Here is a 17,205-nt window from a genome sequence, read left to right on the forward strand (position 1 = left end):
AACCTAGAATACATGACTGAGTGAAAGACTGTAAACTGAACCCCTGTTTATAAGGGCAGTGCTGTCCATAATGGAATCCTAGGGTGTATCTATACTGTCCACTGAGTGAGTGGGTAATATAACTGTATTCCTGTTATGTCACTGCGTGTCAGCTTTAATGTGGGAGGAACATCGAAGTGATGCAGATCGCAAAAGCTTACCGCTTCTCTGACAGACCTTGAAACATGAACGGGGCGAACCTGCGGCAGAGACCATATATGGTCTCTGCCTGCGGGCAAAGGTTTCTGGCTTACCAAAGGGACGCAACTATGCAAATCGAATTGCGGCGTCTTAGACGACTGGAACACTATTCTAATGCGGCGTAAAACTATACCCATTTACAGAACCAATCGATACCCTACCGCCACTATAATACAATGTAACGTCATATCGGATTTTTTATCCACATAGTGACGAGTATAATAATATTCAATCATTTATATCATTTTGACACTAATGTGATTGACAAGATTCAGGAAACACATTGCAAATATGCAGACCTCGCTTTCGAAATGTTACGCTTGCATCCCAAGTACCAAGTTGTTCGACTCCCCATTGTTCTCGGTGCCTTAGGTTTGGTACCTCCCAATCTGTTGACTGACATTTGGAGAGGACCCGGGTTTGCTACCAGGAATACAGCCCTTCTGACAATCTGGGTAACACAGAAGGCTGCAGTGTTGGGGAGTCTTCACATTCCCCGAAAGGTGCTGGGTGGGTTAGACTTGGCAGCGCTTCCTGGGAGAAGTCCCATTGGCTGTCTGGGCTGCGTGTCAAGGGGGCAATGACCCTGAGTTGATGAACCAGCCTGACTGCCAGGATCACCCAAACCCTCTTTGCTGCATTTTTTAATTTTTAACTGTACATACTACTACTACTACTACTACTACTACTACTACTACTACTTACCCATGAAGATTGGGGGTAGAATAGGTCTTCAGTAACCCATGCTTGCCGTAAAAGGCGACTATGCTTGTCGTAAAAGGCGACTAATGGGATCGGGTGGTCAGGCTCGCTGACTTTGTTGATGCAAGTCATCGATCCCAATTGCGTGGATCGATGCTCATGATATCAATCACTGGATTGTCTGGTCCAGACTCGATTATTTACAGACCGCCATCATATAGCTGGAATATTGCCGAGTGCAGCCCTAAAGAACAAACAAACAAACTACTACTACTACTACTACTAGATCTACATGTACATGAATAACTGAAACAAGTATTGCGAAATCATTGGATTTGGTTAATCTGGAAAGGTTCACGGTTTATTTATTTCTTGATAGCATACATATACCAAAACGTTAACTTTGAAGCTAAATATAATTGATTACAATTGTCTTTGATTGCTTGTGAAGTATATTGAAAAGGGTCGACTCGATGTGTAGTATTTCATTAATCAATGAGCACACTTCATTTGCTGCAGCAACATCCGGACACCCTCCTTTCACATATGAAGTTCTCGGCTGAACCACAGTCAACATTGTTCCACTCATGGTCATAATGTCTATATAGTATCAGACATAGCTCCAGCTTGTCCCCTGTGCTCAAGTTGTTAGGTTCTCCAGGTGTCCAGTTGGTGTAGTTGAGGGGAAAGCCCCCCTCCCACATGAACGCCCCTTCCCTGCCGAGATCCATGGCACCAAGCCAGTAGCCTGGGAAGAGAAATTGCTTTGTCTGGTGATGGTGGTCAAACAAGATGTACGGTTCTAAGACAAATGGAAGTGAACAAAAGCCTTCACAGGAAAGTTAATGAGAGGTGAGAGTGACTCACAAAACATGACATGACAAAACGTTCCATATGCGTAGTGATATGTGATCAGGCGAGTGTTGAATTTAGTGACCCACCATATCAATATAGGCCCCTCAGTTATTTAGCGGTTATTATAGGACGGTTTTCATATCCAACCGCCTATCAACCCTCGTGGTGGTGTCGAGGGCTAACATGGGGTATGATATAAAAACTACCATGTAATAACCTTTTTATAATGATACCATCACACCAAATGTGCAACTTCTGCGTACTCAGCTCGTGTTGTTGGTTTGCCATAGTGATGTGGTTTGACAAGACATATCAGCCAGGCAGGGGGTGTAATAAGGGTCTGGGTATTACATCCTCTGTGATACGACCGTCTTTTTGTTTGCACATGCAAAATGCCTCATATCATCAATGGGTATATGATAAGACGAATAGCCCAACTCAGGGGTAGAGTGTTGCTGTTATTGTGTATTTGGATTACAATGTAAAGCTCAGGGTGACAGTTCAGGGGAAGAGTGGTGCTGTTGTTGTTTTGGAAAAGATAAATAACATGGTGAGTATTGGAATAGATTAATAACACAAGGTGAGTATTGGAATAGAGGAATAACATGGTAAGTATGTGGTGCTGTTGTTGTATTGGAAAAGATAAATAACATGGTGAGTATTGGAATAGATTAATAACACAAGGTGAGTATTGGGATAGATGAATAACATGGTGAGTATTGGAATAAATTAATAACACAAGGTGAGTATTGGAATAGATGAATAACATGGTGAGTATTGGAATAGATTAATAACACAAGGTGAGTTTTGGAATAGATTAATAACTTGGTGAGTATTGGAATGAATTAGTAACACAAGGTGAGTACTGGGATGAATTATTAATAAAAAGGTGAGTATTGGAATAAATTAATAACACAAGGTGAGTATTGGAATAAATTAATAACACAAGGTGAGTATTGGGATAAATTAATAACTCAAGGTGAGTATTGGGATAAATTATAACACAAGGTGAGTATTAGAATTAATTAGTAACACAAGGTGAGTATTGGAATAAATTAATAACACAAGGTGAGTATTGGAATTAATTAATAACACAAGGTGAGTATTGAGATAAATTAATAACACAAGGTGAGTATTGGAATTAATTAAAAACACAAGGTGAGTCTTGGATTTAATTAGTAACACAAGGTGAGTTGGAATTAATTAAAAACACAAGGTGAGTATTGGAATGAATTAATAACACAAGGTGAGTATTGCAATGAATTAATAACACAAGGTGATTATTGGGATAAATTAATAACACAAGGTGAGTATTGGAATTAATTAGTAACATAAAGTGAGTATTGGAATTAATTAGTAACACAAGGTGAGTATTGGAATAGATTAGTAACACAAGGTGAGTATTGAAATAAATTAATAACACAAGGTGAGTATTGGAATAAATTAATAACACAAGGTGAGAATCGGAATAAATTAATAATACAAGGTGAGAATCGGAATAAATTCATAACACAAGGTGAGTATTGGGATAAATCAATAACACAAGGTGAGTATTGAATAAAATAATAACAAAAGGTGAGTATTGGAACAGATAATAATAACGCAAGGTGAGTATTTGAATATGATGACTAACACAAGGTGAGTATTTAAATATGATGACTAACACAAGGTGAGTATTTAAATATGATGACTAACAAAAGGTGAGTATTGCCCTAGGTGTTTATAGCATTATGACGAAGTTTGCACATTGCTATGCAACTCCCTTTGAAGATACATTCACAACTCACTTTTCCCTGTTCCAGTTGCATGGCTTCTAAGGAAATTGTCCTCGTCTTTGCTGGTTATCCGGGCAAGGTGGCTCCCAAGGAACTGACAGTAGGACTGACAAGAGATATTAGAGTGTATTACAGGTTGCACAGCACACTTGGAGATATACATAAGGTATCTGATGTACTTATAACAGGCTTATAATCGCTGTAAGAGAGAGAACTTGTGTCACAGATCGACTTTGTGTTGTCAGTAATTCCGTCATGCTTTGTGATTTCATCATGCCTAGAAAGTCCATCATGCTTAGTGATTCCGTTATGCTTTGTGATTACAACATGCCCAGAAAGTCCATCATGCTCAGTGATTCCGTTATGCTTTGTGATTACAACATGCCCAGAAAGTCCCTCATGCTCAGTGATTCCGTCATGCTTTGTGATTCCAACATGCCTAGAAAGTCCATCATGCTCAGTGATTCCGTCATGCTTTGTGATTACAACATGCCTAGAAAGTCCATCATGCTCAGTGATTCCGTCATGCTTTGTGATTCCAACGTGCCTAGAAAGTCCATCATGCTCAGTGATTCCGTCATGCTTTGTGATTACAACATGCCTAGAAAGTCCATCATGCTTAGTGATTCCGTCATGCTTTGTGATTCCAACATGCCTAGAAAGTCCATCATGCTCAGTGATTCCGTCATGCTTTGTGATTCCAACATGCCGAGAAAGTCCATCATGCTTAATAATTCCGTCATGCTTTGTGATTCGATCATGCCTAGAAAGTCCATCATGCTCAGTGATTCCGTCATGCTTTGTGATTCCAACATGCCTAGAAAGTCCATCATGCTCAGTGATTTCGTCATGCTTTGTGATTCCAACATGCCTAGAAAGTCCATCATGCTCAGTGATTCCGTCATGCTTTGTGATTCCAACATGCCTAGAAAGTCCATCATGCTTAGTGATTCCGTCATGCTTTGTGATTCCAACATGCCGAGAAAGTCCATCATGCTTAATAATTCCGTCATGCTTTGTGATTCGATCATGCCTAGAAAGTCCATCATGCTCAGTGATTCCGTCATGCTTTGTGATTCCAACATGCCTAGAAAGTCCATCATGCTCAGTGATTCCGTCATGCTTTGTGATTCCAACATGCCTAGAAAGTCCATCATGCTCAGTGATTCCGTCATGCTTTGTGATTCCAACATGCCTAGAAAGTCCATCATGCTCAGTGATTCCGTCACGCTTTGTGATTCCATCATGCCGAGAAAGTCCATTATGCTCAGTGATTCCAGCATTCTTAGATTCAGACATGCTCAGAAATTCCAATATGCTCGGCGATTCCAACATGCTTAGTGATTCCAACTTGGCTTGGCAACCAACTAACCAAAATAAGAAACGCATTGGTGGTCACACTTTTTTCCAGTAATTACAACATGGTTAGAGATTCCAAAATGATTAGACATTCCAACATACTTAGAATGTCCATCATGAATTGTGATTCCAACATGCCTTGTGATTCCAAGATGGTTACTGGTTCCAACTTTCTGAGGGATTCCAACATGCTTAGAGATTCCAACATGCTTAGAGATTCCAACATGATTAGAGATTCCAACATGATTAGACATTCCAACAACCTTAGAGATTCCAGCATGCTTAGATATTCCAACATGATAAGAGATTCAAACATGATTAGACATTCCAACATGCTTAGAGATTCCAACATGATTAGAGATTCCAACATGATTAGAGACTACAACATGATTAGTCATTCCAACATGGCCTGGCTTGTTGGTTGGCCTCAAAGTAATCGAGTCGGGACCAGATAATACATTGACTGATATTATGAGAAACGGAAGAGCGGAAGGTCTGGGGTTCAATCCCCGCCCGCGTCATACCACAAAAACGTTAAAAGATGGTACTTGTTGTTACCCTGTCTGGCGCTCGGCATTAAGGGGCTAAAACCAGGACTTTCGGAATCAGTATACTGTGTCTGAATGGGGTATTCATGTTAAACTGTGGCATGGTATATCAGTGTGCTAGAACTATAAATCGGCATTAGTCCAGACTAGTACAAGCAGCCACAAACACACACACACATAGTACAAGCAGACACACACACACACACACACACACACATACACACACACACACACACACACACACACACACACACACGCCGAGCGCCAGACAGGGTAACAAGTACCGTCTTTTAACGTCGTTTGGAATCACGCGGCCGGGGATCGAACCCCGGACCTTCCACTCTCCGGGCGGACGCTCCATGAGGTATGGAACCAACTCTTATGGGCGAAGAACAGATCTGGTTTTTAGGTGCGCGTTTTCGGGGCGAGATTCGGCTCTGCGCTCTGCACCAAGCGCCAATTTTCAGCATGACAAACCCCGCACAGCACGATTCTGTACTGATTTCCTTGGAGTGTAAATGATGAAAGTTCGGAACCCAATTGAAAGCATACAGCAATAACGCCAAGCTCTTCGGGAAGAAAGGGCTGCCACTCCACAAGGTGTCATCCGCAGGCTTCTTTGTTCCATGAGCAGGACGTGCCGTGCAGACATTCAGGCCAATGGTGAACACACGCGGCGCCGTGCGTGACCTTATCGCGAACACCTGGTATCATCATTATTTCATAGGGAATCACTAACCAATGCTTATGATATTTTATTTATGAGTTGAATATTAATGATACGGCAACTCAGACTGATTAACCAAATTGACATTTTTTTTGTTTTTTAATCGTTTAACACAACCTCAATGACATGATACAATATAAGAGCTTCTGAAAGTGTGTTAAGTTTCTTTGTTTGTATACCATGAGTGATATACTTACTCTTGCCTCAGCAAATGTTCCTTTTATTCTGGAGAACCAATAGCAAGCACCACCGTGCTTAATAAATCCCCCAGGACATCGGGAAGTATCTGCAGAACAGCAGACAAAATATTCAAAAGGCAGTTACTGAATGTCTGTAAAACGTCGCATGTTTCATGTGGTTATCTGCATAAGGAGAGGGTGAGTTAGTGAGTGGACGTTGTTTTACGTCACAGCCAGAAACATAAGAGTACAGCTTCGGTGCTTTGTGCATAGTGTGAGTTTTGACCAGACGAACCAGTGGCTAGTAGCAACGGATTGTGACAATTCACGCATTTAACAAGTCTGGAAATTGTCACAAACTGACGTCCAAAAGAAAGTACACCACGACTTTTGAGAGAGCAAAGTTTTGAGTTAAACATATATACATGTATTGAGTGAGTGAGTATGGTTTTACGCCGCTTTTAGCAATATTCCAGCAATATCACGGCGGGGGACACCAGAAATGGGCTTCACACAATGTACCCATGTCGGGAATCGAACCCGGGTCTTCGGCGTGAGAAGCGAACGCTTTAACCACTAGGCTACCCGACCGCCCCTATACATGTATTGAATGACGGTGACGTTTCAGCACTCATAACCAAGAATTCATGGGACCTAACTCCTCCACAACGATATAAACCAAAAAAGCGTTGTAATATATTATCTAGCTGTCATCAGCGATAACTCCTGCAGTATTAATTGCGGTTAATTAGCAAGGGTTAATTTTAAAACAAACTTTTTTATTGTTTTTTAATTATAGCACGAACCCCGTGCTGTACATAATGCGTTCGAACCCACGTGTAGATACATTCTGTGTAGATATGTTACATTGTAGCTTGTTCAAAAACTAAAACAACATTGTATTGTATCATGTTCATGAATGTATAATTTGGTATGTGATACTTTATATAATAATATACTTTGTATAATCGGAATATTATGTAAATTATATAATCATCTCGCTATGTGTATTTTGCTACACAGCCTGTTTTTAAAAAAAGACTACCACAAGGTACTATATACTTACGCATAAGAAATATACAAGCACCTTACAAGCCATAAACTCAGCTTATCAACTAAATAAACAAAGTGTTGTACTGAGGTTACATATTCATTTACATGAAGATATTAATAATATACTGCATTGTGCCAAGCATGTCACATGTCCAAGACACATAAACAGCTAGACCTACACAAAGTTCAGTTCTGTTTGCTTGCCATCTCCATAAGTTTGAGCATTGAAGTAAAATGTCACGGAGTCCCGAAACTGGCAGTTCGCTCAAATTGACATCTTGGGTTGGTTGAGACGTGATTACTTTAGTTATGTTTGACCTTTTCCCCTGTCTCACTTCATTCGTCGTATCTTATCAATACACAAGCTTCCTTTTGCTGAAATGGCGCTTTTCTCGATTTAGATCGCAATGGTTCTCCATTCGTTTTCCGGAGTTTCAGTGCCTCAATAGTTGCATCCCATTTATTTGATTTTTCCTTACGTATTTTATTTTCCGAATTTCATCATTTGTTTCTACAAGGGCCTTACAAGTGAACTGAATAGAACCATAGCGAGCAACAAAACCAGGGACGTGGTAAATCAAACTGAATATGTGACGTTATTCGCATCTTTTGGTACAAATTCATTTTACAGATTTGAAAAGAATTGAAAAGAATAACTGAACCCAAATTTTAGACATTTCAAAAACCTCCATTGATGAGGTACCTGGTGAACAAAGTTTGGAACAGATTCCTGAAAGGTTTTGACAAAGATTGATGATGATGCTGTCGAAGTCAGGATTTAATTTGCCTCTAACCTTTGAAGGTAGATATTTCAAAAGCTTTTTTCTTTTCCTGGCTCGAGAGACTTGTCCAATATAGTTTTTTGCTCTCTCCCCCTCTCTTCCCTAACAGAAAATGAAACTCCCCAGGACCTGATAAAGTGAACTATCTCGTCAACGTCTTTTTCTTCTCAACTAGACACTTATCCACGTCGCATGCCTTCACTATCAAATTCCTTTCAAGCACATCTGCTATTCTAAGTAGTAGATGCAACTCATCCCGAATGTAGTTTTGAACCTCAAGATTAATAAGGAGAGTACCATGGGAACATTTGTCTACACAATTTATTACGTCTTAGCCGTCCAAAAGAAAGCAAGAAGTATTCTGTCTAATTACTTTGTAAAGTAAATGATAGAAATAAAATCGTGGTGAAATATGTCGCACAAACACAACTAAATGAATCCCATGAAATATATCGTGAAGTGTATATTTTAATGAAAAACGTGAATAGAGTAAGATTGCTATATCCGACTGCGCCACCTACGTGAAAGGACGACCACAGCCACCTCAACCTCATCCCAAATACCCGGACTGGCATCTCCGACCAGACCGTACGAAACCGTTTAAGAGCAGCAGGTCTACGAGCAGGACGTCCTATTCGACGCGTCGACAACATCGTCAACAACGACTGCATTGGTGACGTCAACACAGGGTATTTCCTCAACTGCAATGGAGATCGAGATGTCTGGTTCAGCGACGAAGCAAGATTTCTCTTCTTTTGAGAGGATAAAAGAGCACGGTTCTATAGACGTCGGGGAGAACGTTACGTCGGAAACTGCGTACAGGAAGTGGACAGGTTTGGTTTGGGTAGCGTTATGATGTGGGCAGCTATCTTTCATCATGGCAGGACAGGTTTGGTCCATATCCAGGGCAATCTTACGGCAGGACAACGCTCGACCGCATACAGCACGGATCACAAGAGCCTGTCTACACAACAACAACGCCCTCCAGATCCCCGGATTTGAACCCGATATAGCACCTGTGAGATGAATTGGATAGACGGATACGCCGACGTCAACCACAACCCCAGACGTTGCAGCAGTTGGCTTTTGCGTTGCAGGCCGAGTTGGCTACCATTCCCCAGGATGTGATTCCAATACTCGTCTTTTCCATGGGCAGGAGATGGCAGGCCGCTCTCGATTTCAACGGGGGACATACGCGTTATTGATGGTAGCTGACCTTCACCTTGGACTTTTCCTAAGTACCGATAACTGAGATGATTACAATCACCAAGTGTTCTCTCCACAACAGTTTGTCTCAATACCTTGTACCGTTCCTCGAATAAATGTATTTTCCTACCTCACACAAACCTGACTTTGCGTTTCTTTTTTTGAAGAGTATATTTTCTTTGAGAGCTAATTTCTAACACTAAGTTCTAAATATTTGCACGAAATATGTTATCAAAAGGAGTGAGTTTGAGTTTAAGCCGCCTTTTAGCAATATTCCAGCGATATTACTGGAAATCGGCCTGATGTCATCATATAAAAAGAGAAAAAAATATCCCAAAGTACAACTTCCTCTGTCTGACAATATCCGAGAAATTGTTCACATTGCGAAAAAATGCATTTTGGTAAAATTTAAGAACATGGTCAAAACATTTCAAAGTCAAAAACAATAATCACGAAATACAGACCGTATGTTTGTTTATTTGTTTGTTGGTTTGTTGTTTAACGCCGCACTCATTAATATTCCAGCTATATGACGACGGTCCAGACCGTGTGCGATGTGGTGGCCATACTGACAATCGGTTTTGAACCTCTTTAACAAATTGATGGGGAACAAACATATGAAGTTTCAGTTTCAGTTGTCCATTGTCATTTGAGAAGATGTTTACGGAAAAGTGCACCATGCCATAAGTTCACTTGACTTTCAGTCAGGTGAGCAAAAAATGAAATGTTATGATGAAAATATTTACCTTCCGCAACAGCGAATGCAAGTGAGCACAGTAAGACAGATGCAAGTTCAAGTCTCATGGTTCTGGTAGACACTTCTTATTTGGTCATTGGTTTGTCAACGTTGCAGTCAAGATGACGCTTTAAGTATTCCAGCAAGGAAGTGGATTGCTCTATGATATGTGATCAGCCAACGAAATAATTGTTTGTCATGAAGGGAAAGCCGGGTCTGACCCAGGGGCCGCATTCTGATTGGTTAGAGAGGGACTACGTGCCATTTCCCGGAGTCCATTTCCGGTGAAGGTCTGGGCGTTGTAATAAATTCCCTGTCTGACCTTGCGTGTAACTTGGGTAATCGTGAACTGCTAGAATCATAAATATTGAACATTCTAGTAAGCAGGCAACGAATGATGGAATAACTGAACAGTACTACCATGGAAAATGGGAAACATAAGTCAGGATGATGTCAGTCATCAATCCGTAGGGGAACGGGACAGGGTGTCGACCTTTCTGAAGCTCCGCTAACGGTACTGCTCGACATGTAGAGCACAGGGTGTCGACCTTTCTGAAGCCCCGATAACGGTACTGCTCGACATGTATAGGACAGGGTGTCGACCTTTCTGAAGCCCCGATTACGGTACTGCTCGACATGTATAGGACAGGGTGTCGACCTTTCTGAAGCCCCGATAACGGTACTGCTCGACATGTATAGGACAGGGTGTCGACCTTTCTGAAGCCCCGATAACGGAACTGCTCGACATATATATATAAGTCATTGGAGATAAATACGCAAATATTTTTCACATTTTAGGATATTTTCTCAATAAAAGTTAAACATTTCGTGACGTATGTTTGTCTTAATGTGTAGACTCGCCAATATGAAACAGATGAAATACACATGGTGGACTGTGTACGATGTGACAGGGGTGCTCGCCTGGACACAAGGAACCCTGGGTAGCAGAGTGAGACCGAGGCGTATTTATATTGTAATCTAGGCTTTTATAACATTGGCTTCTAATCTAACCACGCTGGCAATTGGTATCTTGTAACCAAGCCGTAAGAAAAACACACGGGTTTTCTCTTCAATTCACCTCTATGAAAAAACAAGAGTGGAGCAAGTTTACTCTGGCCAGCGCTTGCGTTGTCGGCTTCACTGTTCGGAGCTCTATTCTTTTGGTTTAAGAATTGAATTGTGCATGTGACGTCACACTCGAAAATGATTTCATGCATGATTTAATAACACACAGATCCGTCGACGTACTGTCCCTTTTACCGAAGAATTTTAACCACTGTGTCGTGCCACGGCAGCCACAAAGGTGTCCGAGGCGGGCGTTGGTGCCCTTGGAATTATGGCTGTCTCTGGACACAAGCATGGACAATCGGTGAAAAGTTTCAGGGTTGGGCGTTTATATCCATCAATCTCTTGCCATCTTGGAATTTTTGGTCACCGGGGGGATCTGGTGACAGAGTTTCTTATCTAAAAGTGTCAACTATACTTCGGTGAGTTAGTGTGCCAAGTAATAATTATGCATACAAGTACTAGTACACTGTTTTAGAGTTAAAAGATTCCACAGTCTAAACACACATTAAGTAGTCAGCCATCTTGAAATGGGCGGCCATTTTGAATTTTTTGTAAATTTATCAATAGTCGAAAACGTTCAGTAGTTGTGAATATCTTTTTAGAAACACAATATGGCTATTTCGTAATGCAACACATCTTTTTTTCATCATAAAGATTTAACCTCGTCTGAAATATGGAAGATATATTGATAATTGGTGGCCATATTTGGTTATGCAAATCAGAAATTTTTCCCAAACTATGATTACTTGGGACGTTTAGTATGTTGTTTTGGGGACCTTGAAGAATTGCATTGTGGTGAAATACATCCTGTTGCAATTTGTTCCAAGTGAAACCTTGTTTTTCCTGGACTATTAGCAGCATACTGCAGTCAAACAAAACAACGATGTTGCTCTTCCCGTGAACTAATATCTAGTCTCTGAAATTAACATTTTTTACAGATGAAAACAGTTGTTAAATTATGCAGTATAATAGAAAGGAGCCCAGAGACTCATTTTCAGATACGGATACTGCAATAGTATAGACTTGCCAAATATTATAGACTTGCATGGGCTGCATTAGATATAATTGTTTCAGGATCTGTATGACAACTCTTCCCATGGCAACGCCATCTCACGCTTCAAGCCGTCGATTCACGACGGTTACCGTATGAAGCTGTGTAACCAACTCGGTAAGCACTCCATTTCATGGCTTGCAGTTGCTCTTGTCTGCACACATTAGTGAGAGAAACAAAGTTCCAACATTTGCATCAGGAAACACCTCAACTCCAATAACCAGCGACACAGAACATCTTCTAGGTTTACGTGTGTTCGCTCGGCCCCAACAATGCACTTGTCGAATGTTTTCAAAGCAAATTAATATATACACTTAAATTGAATCTCATTTATTGCTGCATGGGTTTATGGGTAATGATACAAAGATAGGATAATAAAATGAGACTTAGTTAACTATAAATTGAAGAGTTTAGTTATCTTTTATCTTGTTTAGAACGTACTTTGTTGACGTAAGGGTGCAGGCACCGTAGGTGGGACAACCCGTTAGTTTGCCCTGTTCGAGAAGTTTCAAATCACGATACCGCTTATTAATTTAATTTAATTTTAAACTAATCTCTAATACTACACAAAGTTAGTCTTAAGCTCCGGATCTTAGTAATCAGGCATCAAACAAAGTAATAAAGTTTGCTCTACCCCCATGTGTAGCGTAACAAAATATAGTTTTGCCCTGAACTATTAGTGAATCAAATCAAGCGTCTTTAACAATAACAGTTCAGAGCAAAACTATACTCCATTGTACTACACGTTGTGTAAAAAAAGTTCAGGGCAAAATATTTTATTACGCTACACATGGTCTAAAGCAAACTTTATTTCTGAAGTACAAGGTGGATTTTATCACGCGATGATAATACGTTATATGTCCGTGTTCAATGTCATTATGTCCTACTGTATATGTACTTATTACAGTGTACACATGCTTCTAGGCGAGACCATCCTGGTCAATCAATAACTGTTATCATTTTAAATCTGCATGTCAACATACAAGGAAACAGTGTGTCAGACCGATTGGTCCTATTTCCAGCAGAGTGCTTCAGCGGTATTATGACTTCAAACCAAATTATAAAAGTCTTTATAATAATAGTTTATTGTTGTCAGTAGGTGATGCAGTTTTACATTGTTTTGTGAAAATCAAATAAATTTACAAAGTTAAAAAAGGTAACGCCATCTCACGCTTCAAGCCGTCGATTCACGACGGTTACCGTATGAAGCTGTGTAACCAACTCGGTAAGCACTCCATTTCATGGCTTGCAGTTGCTCTTGTCTGCACACATTAGTGAGAGACAACAGTAACAGTCACCTTAGTAGTTAAAAAATAGCAGGTGCCTAAAGACATGACTTACATACACATACAAAATGGAGGGGATGTTAGGAAAATATTCTGCAAATAAATCTGCATGTCAACATACAAGGAAACAGTGTGTCAGACCGATTGGTCCTATGGGTAAGGAACACGCAACGTGCGTAAATACGCCTTTCCGTTCTGTTAGCTGTTAGATAACACTTGCTGACACAACTTTCCCTGTTTTTAAATGTTAGTGGCGGACTAAATCACAAGGAATAACGCACATAAATAGAGGGAATAATAAATACACCGTTGTTTGATTGTTTGTTGTTTAACGCAGTATTCCAGATAAATGACGGTAAACAATAGTTTTGAACAGACAATCCAGTGATTGATATAATTAGCAACGATCCTGGCAGTCGAGGTCACATGACACGCCGCCAGCCAAGTCACCGAGCCTGACCACTGCCACGTTACGTCGGCCTCTTGTGAGAAGCTGGATCGGTTATCTCCCAAAACCCCTACATGCCATTTCCCCTTCAACCCAGTTCCCCTACAATTAGTTAAAACAACACGCGGCATTTACCTGTCTGGCATTATGAACTCACCTAAAGGAGAGATTAAGGTCTGGAGTAGAGGTAGTAGAAATGAAAGGGGTAGAGCTTTGGGGGATTGGGGGACTTAAAGGAAAGTTAAAAAAAAAAAATTAATGTAAGTGTAATGAAAGATGTCTGTATGATGAGAAGACAATTTTTAGAAATTACAAAAATAACAATAGGAAGAAACAATTATTACACTGAGAAACTGAGATGAGACGATTTACAGTTGAGATGAAAAATGAACATTTTATTATAATGCATTATGAATTTTGAAAAATGAACATTTTATTATAATGTATTATGAATTTTGAAAAATGAACATTTTATTATAATGTATTATGAATTTTGAATAATATCGTAATCGTAATTAAATATTTATCTCAATCTATTCGAGTTTCTTGGGTTGTTCCATTGTATGAAATAGGTAACAGACTAGGGATTAGCAGTGCCATGGACCGTGAACTTTGTTGTCTTAAGCTGTAGGGGAAATGGGATGTAGGGGTTTTGGGAGGTTATCGCCTCTAACCCTGAATCCCCAAGGGGTATTAATGCATGTGGACAGTGACTGGGAGAAGGGTGCCAATGTGCATATATAAACTGATGCGAAAACACACATAGAATGTGGCTTATATCCAATTTGTCAATCGTTAATTATAGATTATATATTCACTGTAAAATATGTAGATCTAAACGTGATTAGGAATGTGGGTAAATTCTAAACGGAATACATATTTGGTGTGTTCTATATGAACGCATTGCGGCCTAAACACATTGAATGAGCTATCGTCGCACACCCTAAGCTTCACCTAAACACAACATCCCCATTCTAAACATGTTCAGAATTGATCGGGTGGTCATGCTCGCTGACTTGGTTAATTTATCTCATCGTATCCCAACTGCGTAGATCGATTCTCATGATGCCAGTCACTGGATTGACTGGTCCAGATTCGATTAATTTACAGACCGCTGTCATATAGCTTCGCGTGGTCTTAAACACAGAACAAACACATGTTTAGAACATATGTGTACATGTTTGCAGCAGAGTGATTCGGCGGTATTATGACTTCAAACAAAATTATAAAAGTCGTTGTAATTATAGCTTATTGTTGTCAGTAGGTAATGCAGTTTTACATTGTTTTGTGAAAATGAAATACAATGTTAAAAAAGGGGTTTAAAACTGTGTTAACACATGTTGTAGTGGTGGTAGTCCTTTACGGTTATATTGTGGTTCGCTTGTAATATAAATGTTGACATTCAGGTCTATCTTTCATCATTTATCATTTACCTTTGTCAGATATTCCAACTCCTATATATTTATCACTGCTGCACTTTATTTCCTTTAGTTTGTCTGCTACTGCATATTCCATCACACTCACTCATGTACTGTATGCACACACAAGTAGTTCATTGCATGTAAATACCCTTCATTTACTCTTGTGTTTAGTGGCACAATGGTGTTCTACTTCAACAGGGTTTAATTATGAAACTTTGAGATACTGTATCTGGCATATGATTCATACTTGGGAAAGTTGAATTAACTCAGATTCACATAAACCAATGAATAGCAAACCTGTTTGTGCCCTTGTCTTGATAATACTATTTCCTGTGTTAGCAAATGACTTATTTGAGTGCCGAAAAAGCATCGTTAGGTTTACATTAAACAAATGTTATTAAACTCACCTAAGAAAGGGAAAATTCCACAATATCAATCAACCATCCACTGTATACTTTAGATGGTTGTTATTATGAACACTTTTATACGTCACAAGTCTCTTACAAAGAAAGCTGTGAATGATAGTATATGTTATTACTACGATAGACCCGTAACAATGATTGTAGTTACCCCGTCACCAGCCCCCTCAAACCACCCCTCAAATTACACCCGAACCCACCCCCCACCCACACAGTCACCCTCTGTATTCTCATATGACAACACAGAAAGCACCCCTAAAACATCACAATACTAAACATATTAAGACCTAATCATGTCAACGTAATTAAGTTTGTGTTTAGGTTTAAACACAGTTTTTACAGTGTAACAGTCACCTTAGTAGTTAAAAAATAGCAGGTGCCTAAAGACATGACTTACATACACATACAAAATGGAGGGGATGTTAGGAAAATATTCTGCAACCCCTAGTTTTCATATGGCAACACAAGGGGTTACACCGAGCAAACGCATGTTTAGATTTTGAACATATTTGTACATGTTTCCAGCAGAGTGCTTCAGCGGTATTATGACTTCAAACCAAATTATAAAAGTCTTTGTAATAATAGTTTATTGTTGTCAGTAGGTGATGCAGTTTTACATTGTTTTGTGAAAATCAAATAAATTTACAAAGTTAAAAAAGGTAACGCCATCTCACGCTTCAAGCCGTCGATTCACGACGGTTACCGTATGAAGCTGTGTAACCAACTCGGTAAGCACTCCATTTCATGGCTTGCAGTTGCTCTTGTCTGCACACATTAGTGAGAGACAACAGTAACAGTCACCTTAGTAGTTAAAAAATAGCAGGTGCCTAAAGACATGACTTACATACACATACAAAATGGAGGGGATGTTAGGAAAATATTCTGCAACCCCTAGTTTTCATATGGCGACACAAGGGGTTACATTTGCAACTGCCAGTGTTCATTTGCCCAAAACGACCTGAACTCACTTTTTAAAAAGGTTGTATGATTGCACCATACACCATTGGCAATGTGTGTAAGATTGTACTCTGGGCCAGGGGCCTCCAACTGTGAAACGTGTGAAGCCCATTTCTGGTGTCCCCCTCCGTGATTTTGCTGGAATATAGCTAAAAGCGGCGTAAAACCATACTCCCTCACTCACTCACTCCAAAACTGTGTGTCTGTCTGGCTCACCATTTTGAGACAAGTAGATGAGTTCGAGTGTTGGCATATAATGGCCTTTAAATGTTATTGATCTAATTTTGATGACTTACAGAATTTAGAAATTTATGGCATGTACTTCATGAAGAAGGGTGGATTGTTAAGTTTATCAGTGTTAAACGATATTTGTTTATTTTGTTTACCTGTCAA

At 39.8% G+C, this 17,205-nt stretch overlaps 2 protein-coding genes across 2 annotated transcripts; one reads left to right on the top strand and one right to left on the bottom strand.

Moving 5' to 3' along the window:
- Positions 1–1,306: 1,306 nt before the first annotated feature.
- On the bottom strand, positions 1,307–10,244 carry LOC124112544 (perlucin-like). The gene is made up of 4 exons (XM_046472696.2): positions 10,173–10,244; positions 6,404–6,492; positions 3,585–3,678; positions 1,307–1,690 (listed from the first exon to the last, which is right to left on the bottom strand). The coding sequence occupies exons 1-4, from the start codon at positions 10,228–10,230 to the stop codon at positions 1,449–1,451; spliced, it is 483 nt and encodes a 160-aa protein (XP_046328652.2). The 5' UTR covers positions 10,231–10,244; the 3' UTR covers positions 1,307–1,448.
- On the top strand, positions 2,110–5,412 carry LOC125372391. The gene is made up of 2 exons (XM_048382277.1): positions 2,110–2,347; positions 3,600–5,412. Exon 2 carries the CDS (start codon positions 3,828–3,830, stop codon positions 4,911–4,913), a length of 1,086 nt encoding a protein of 361 aa, XP_048238234.1. The 5' UTR covers positions 2,110–2,347; positions 3,600–3,827; the 3' UTR covers positions 4,914–5,412.
- Positions 10,245–17,205: the final 6,961 nt, after the last annotated feature.

Source organism: Haliotis rufescens, unplaced genomic scaffold (genome assembly GCF_023055435.1).
Source record: "Haliotis rufescens isolate VD_foot unplaced genomic scaffold, xgHalRufe1.0.p SCAF_1, whole genome shotgun sequence".
Lineage (NCBI taxonomy): Eukaryota > Metazoa > Mollusca > Gastropoda > Lepetellida > Haliotidae > Haliotis > Haliotis rufescens.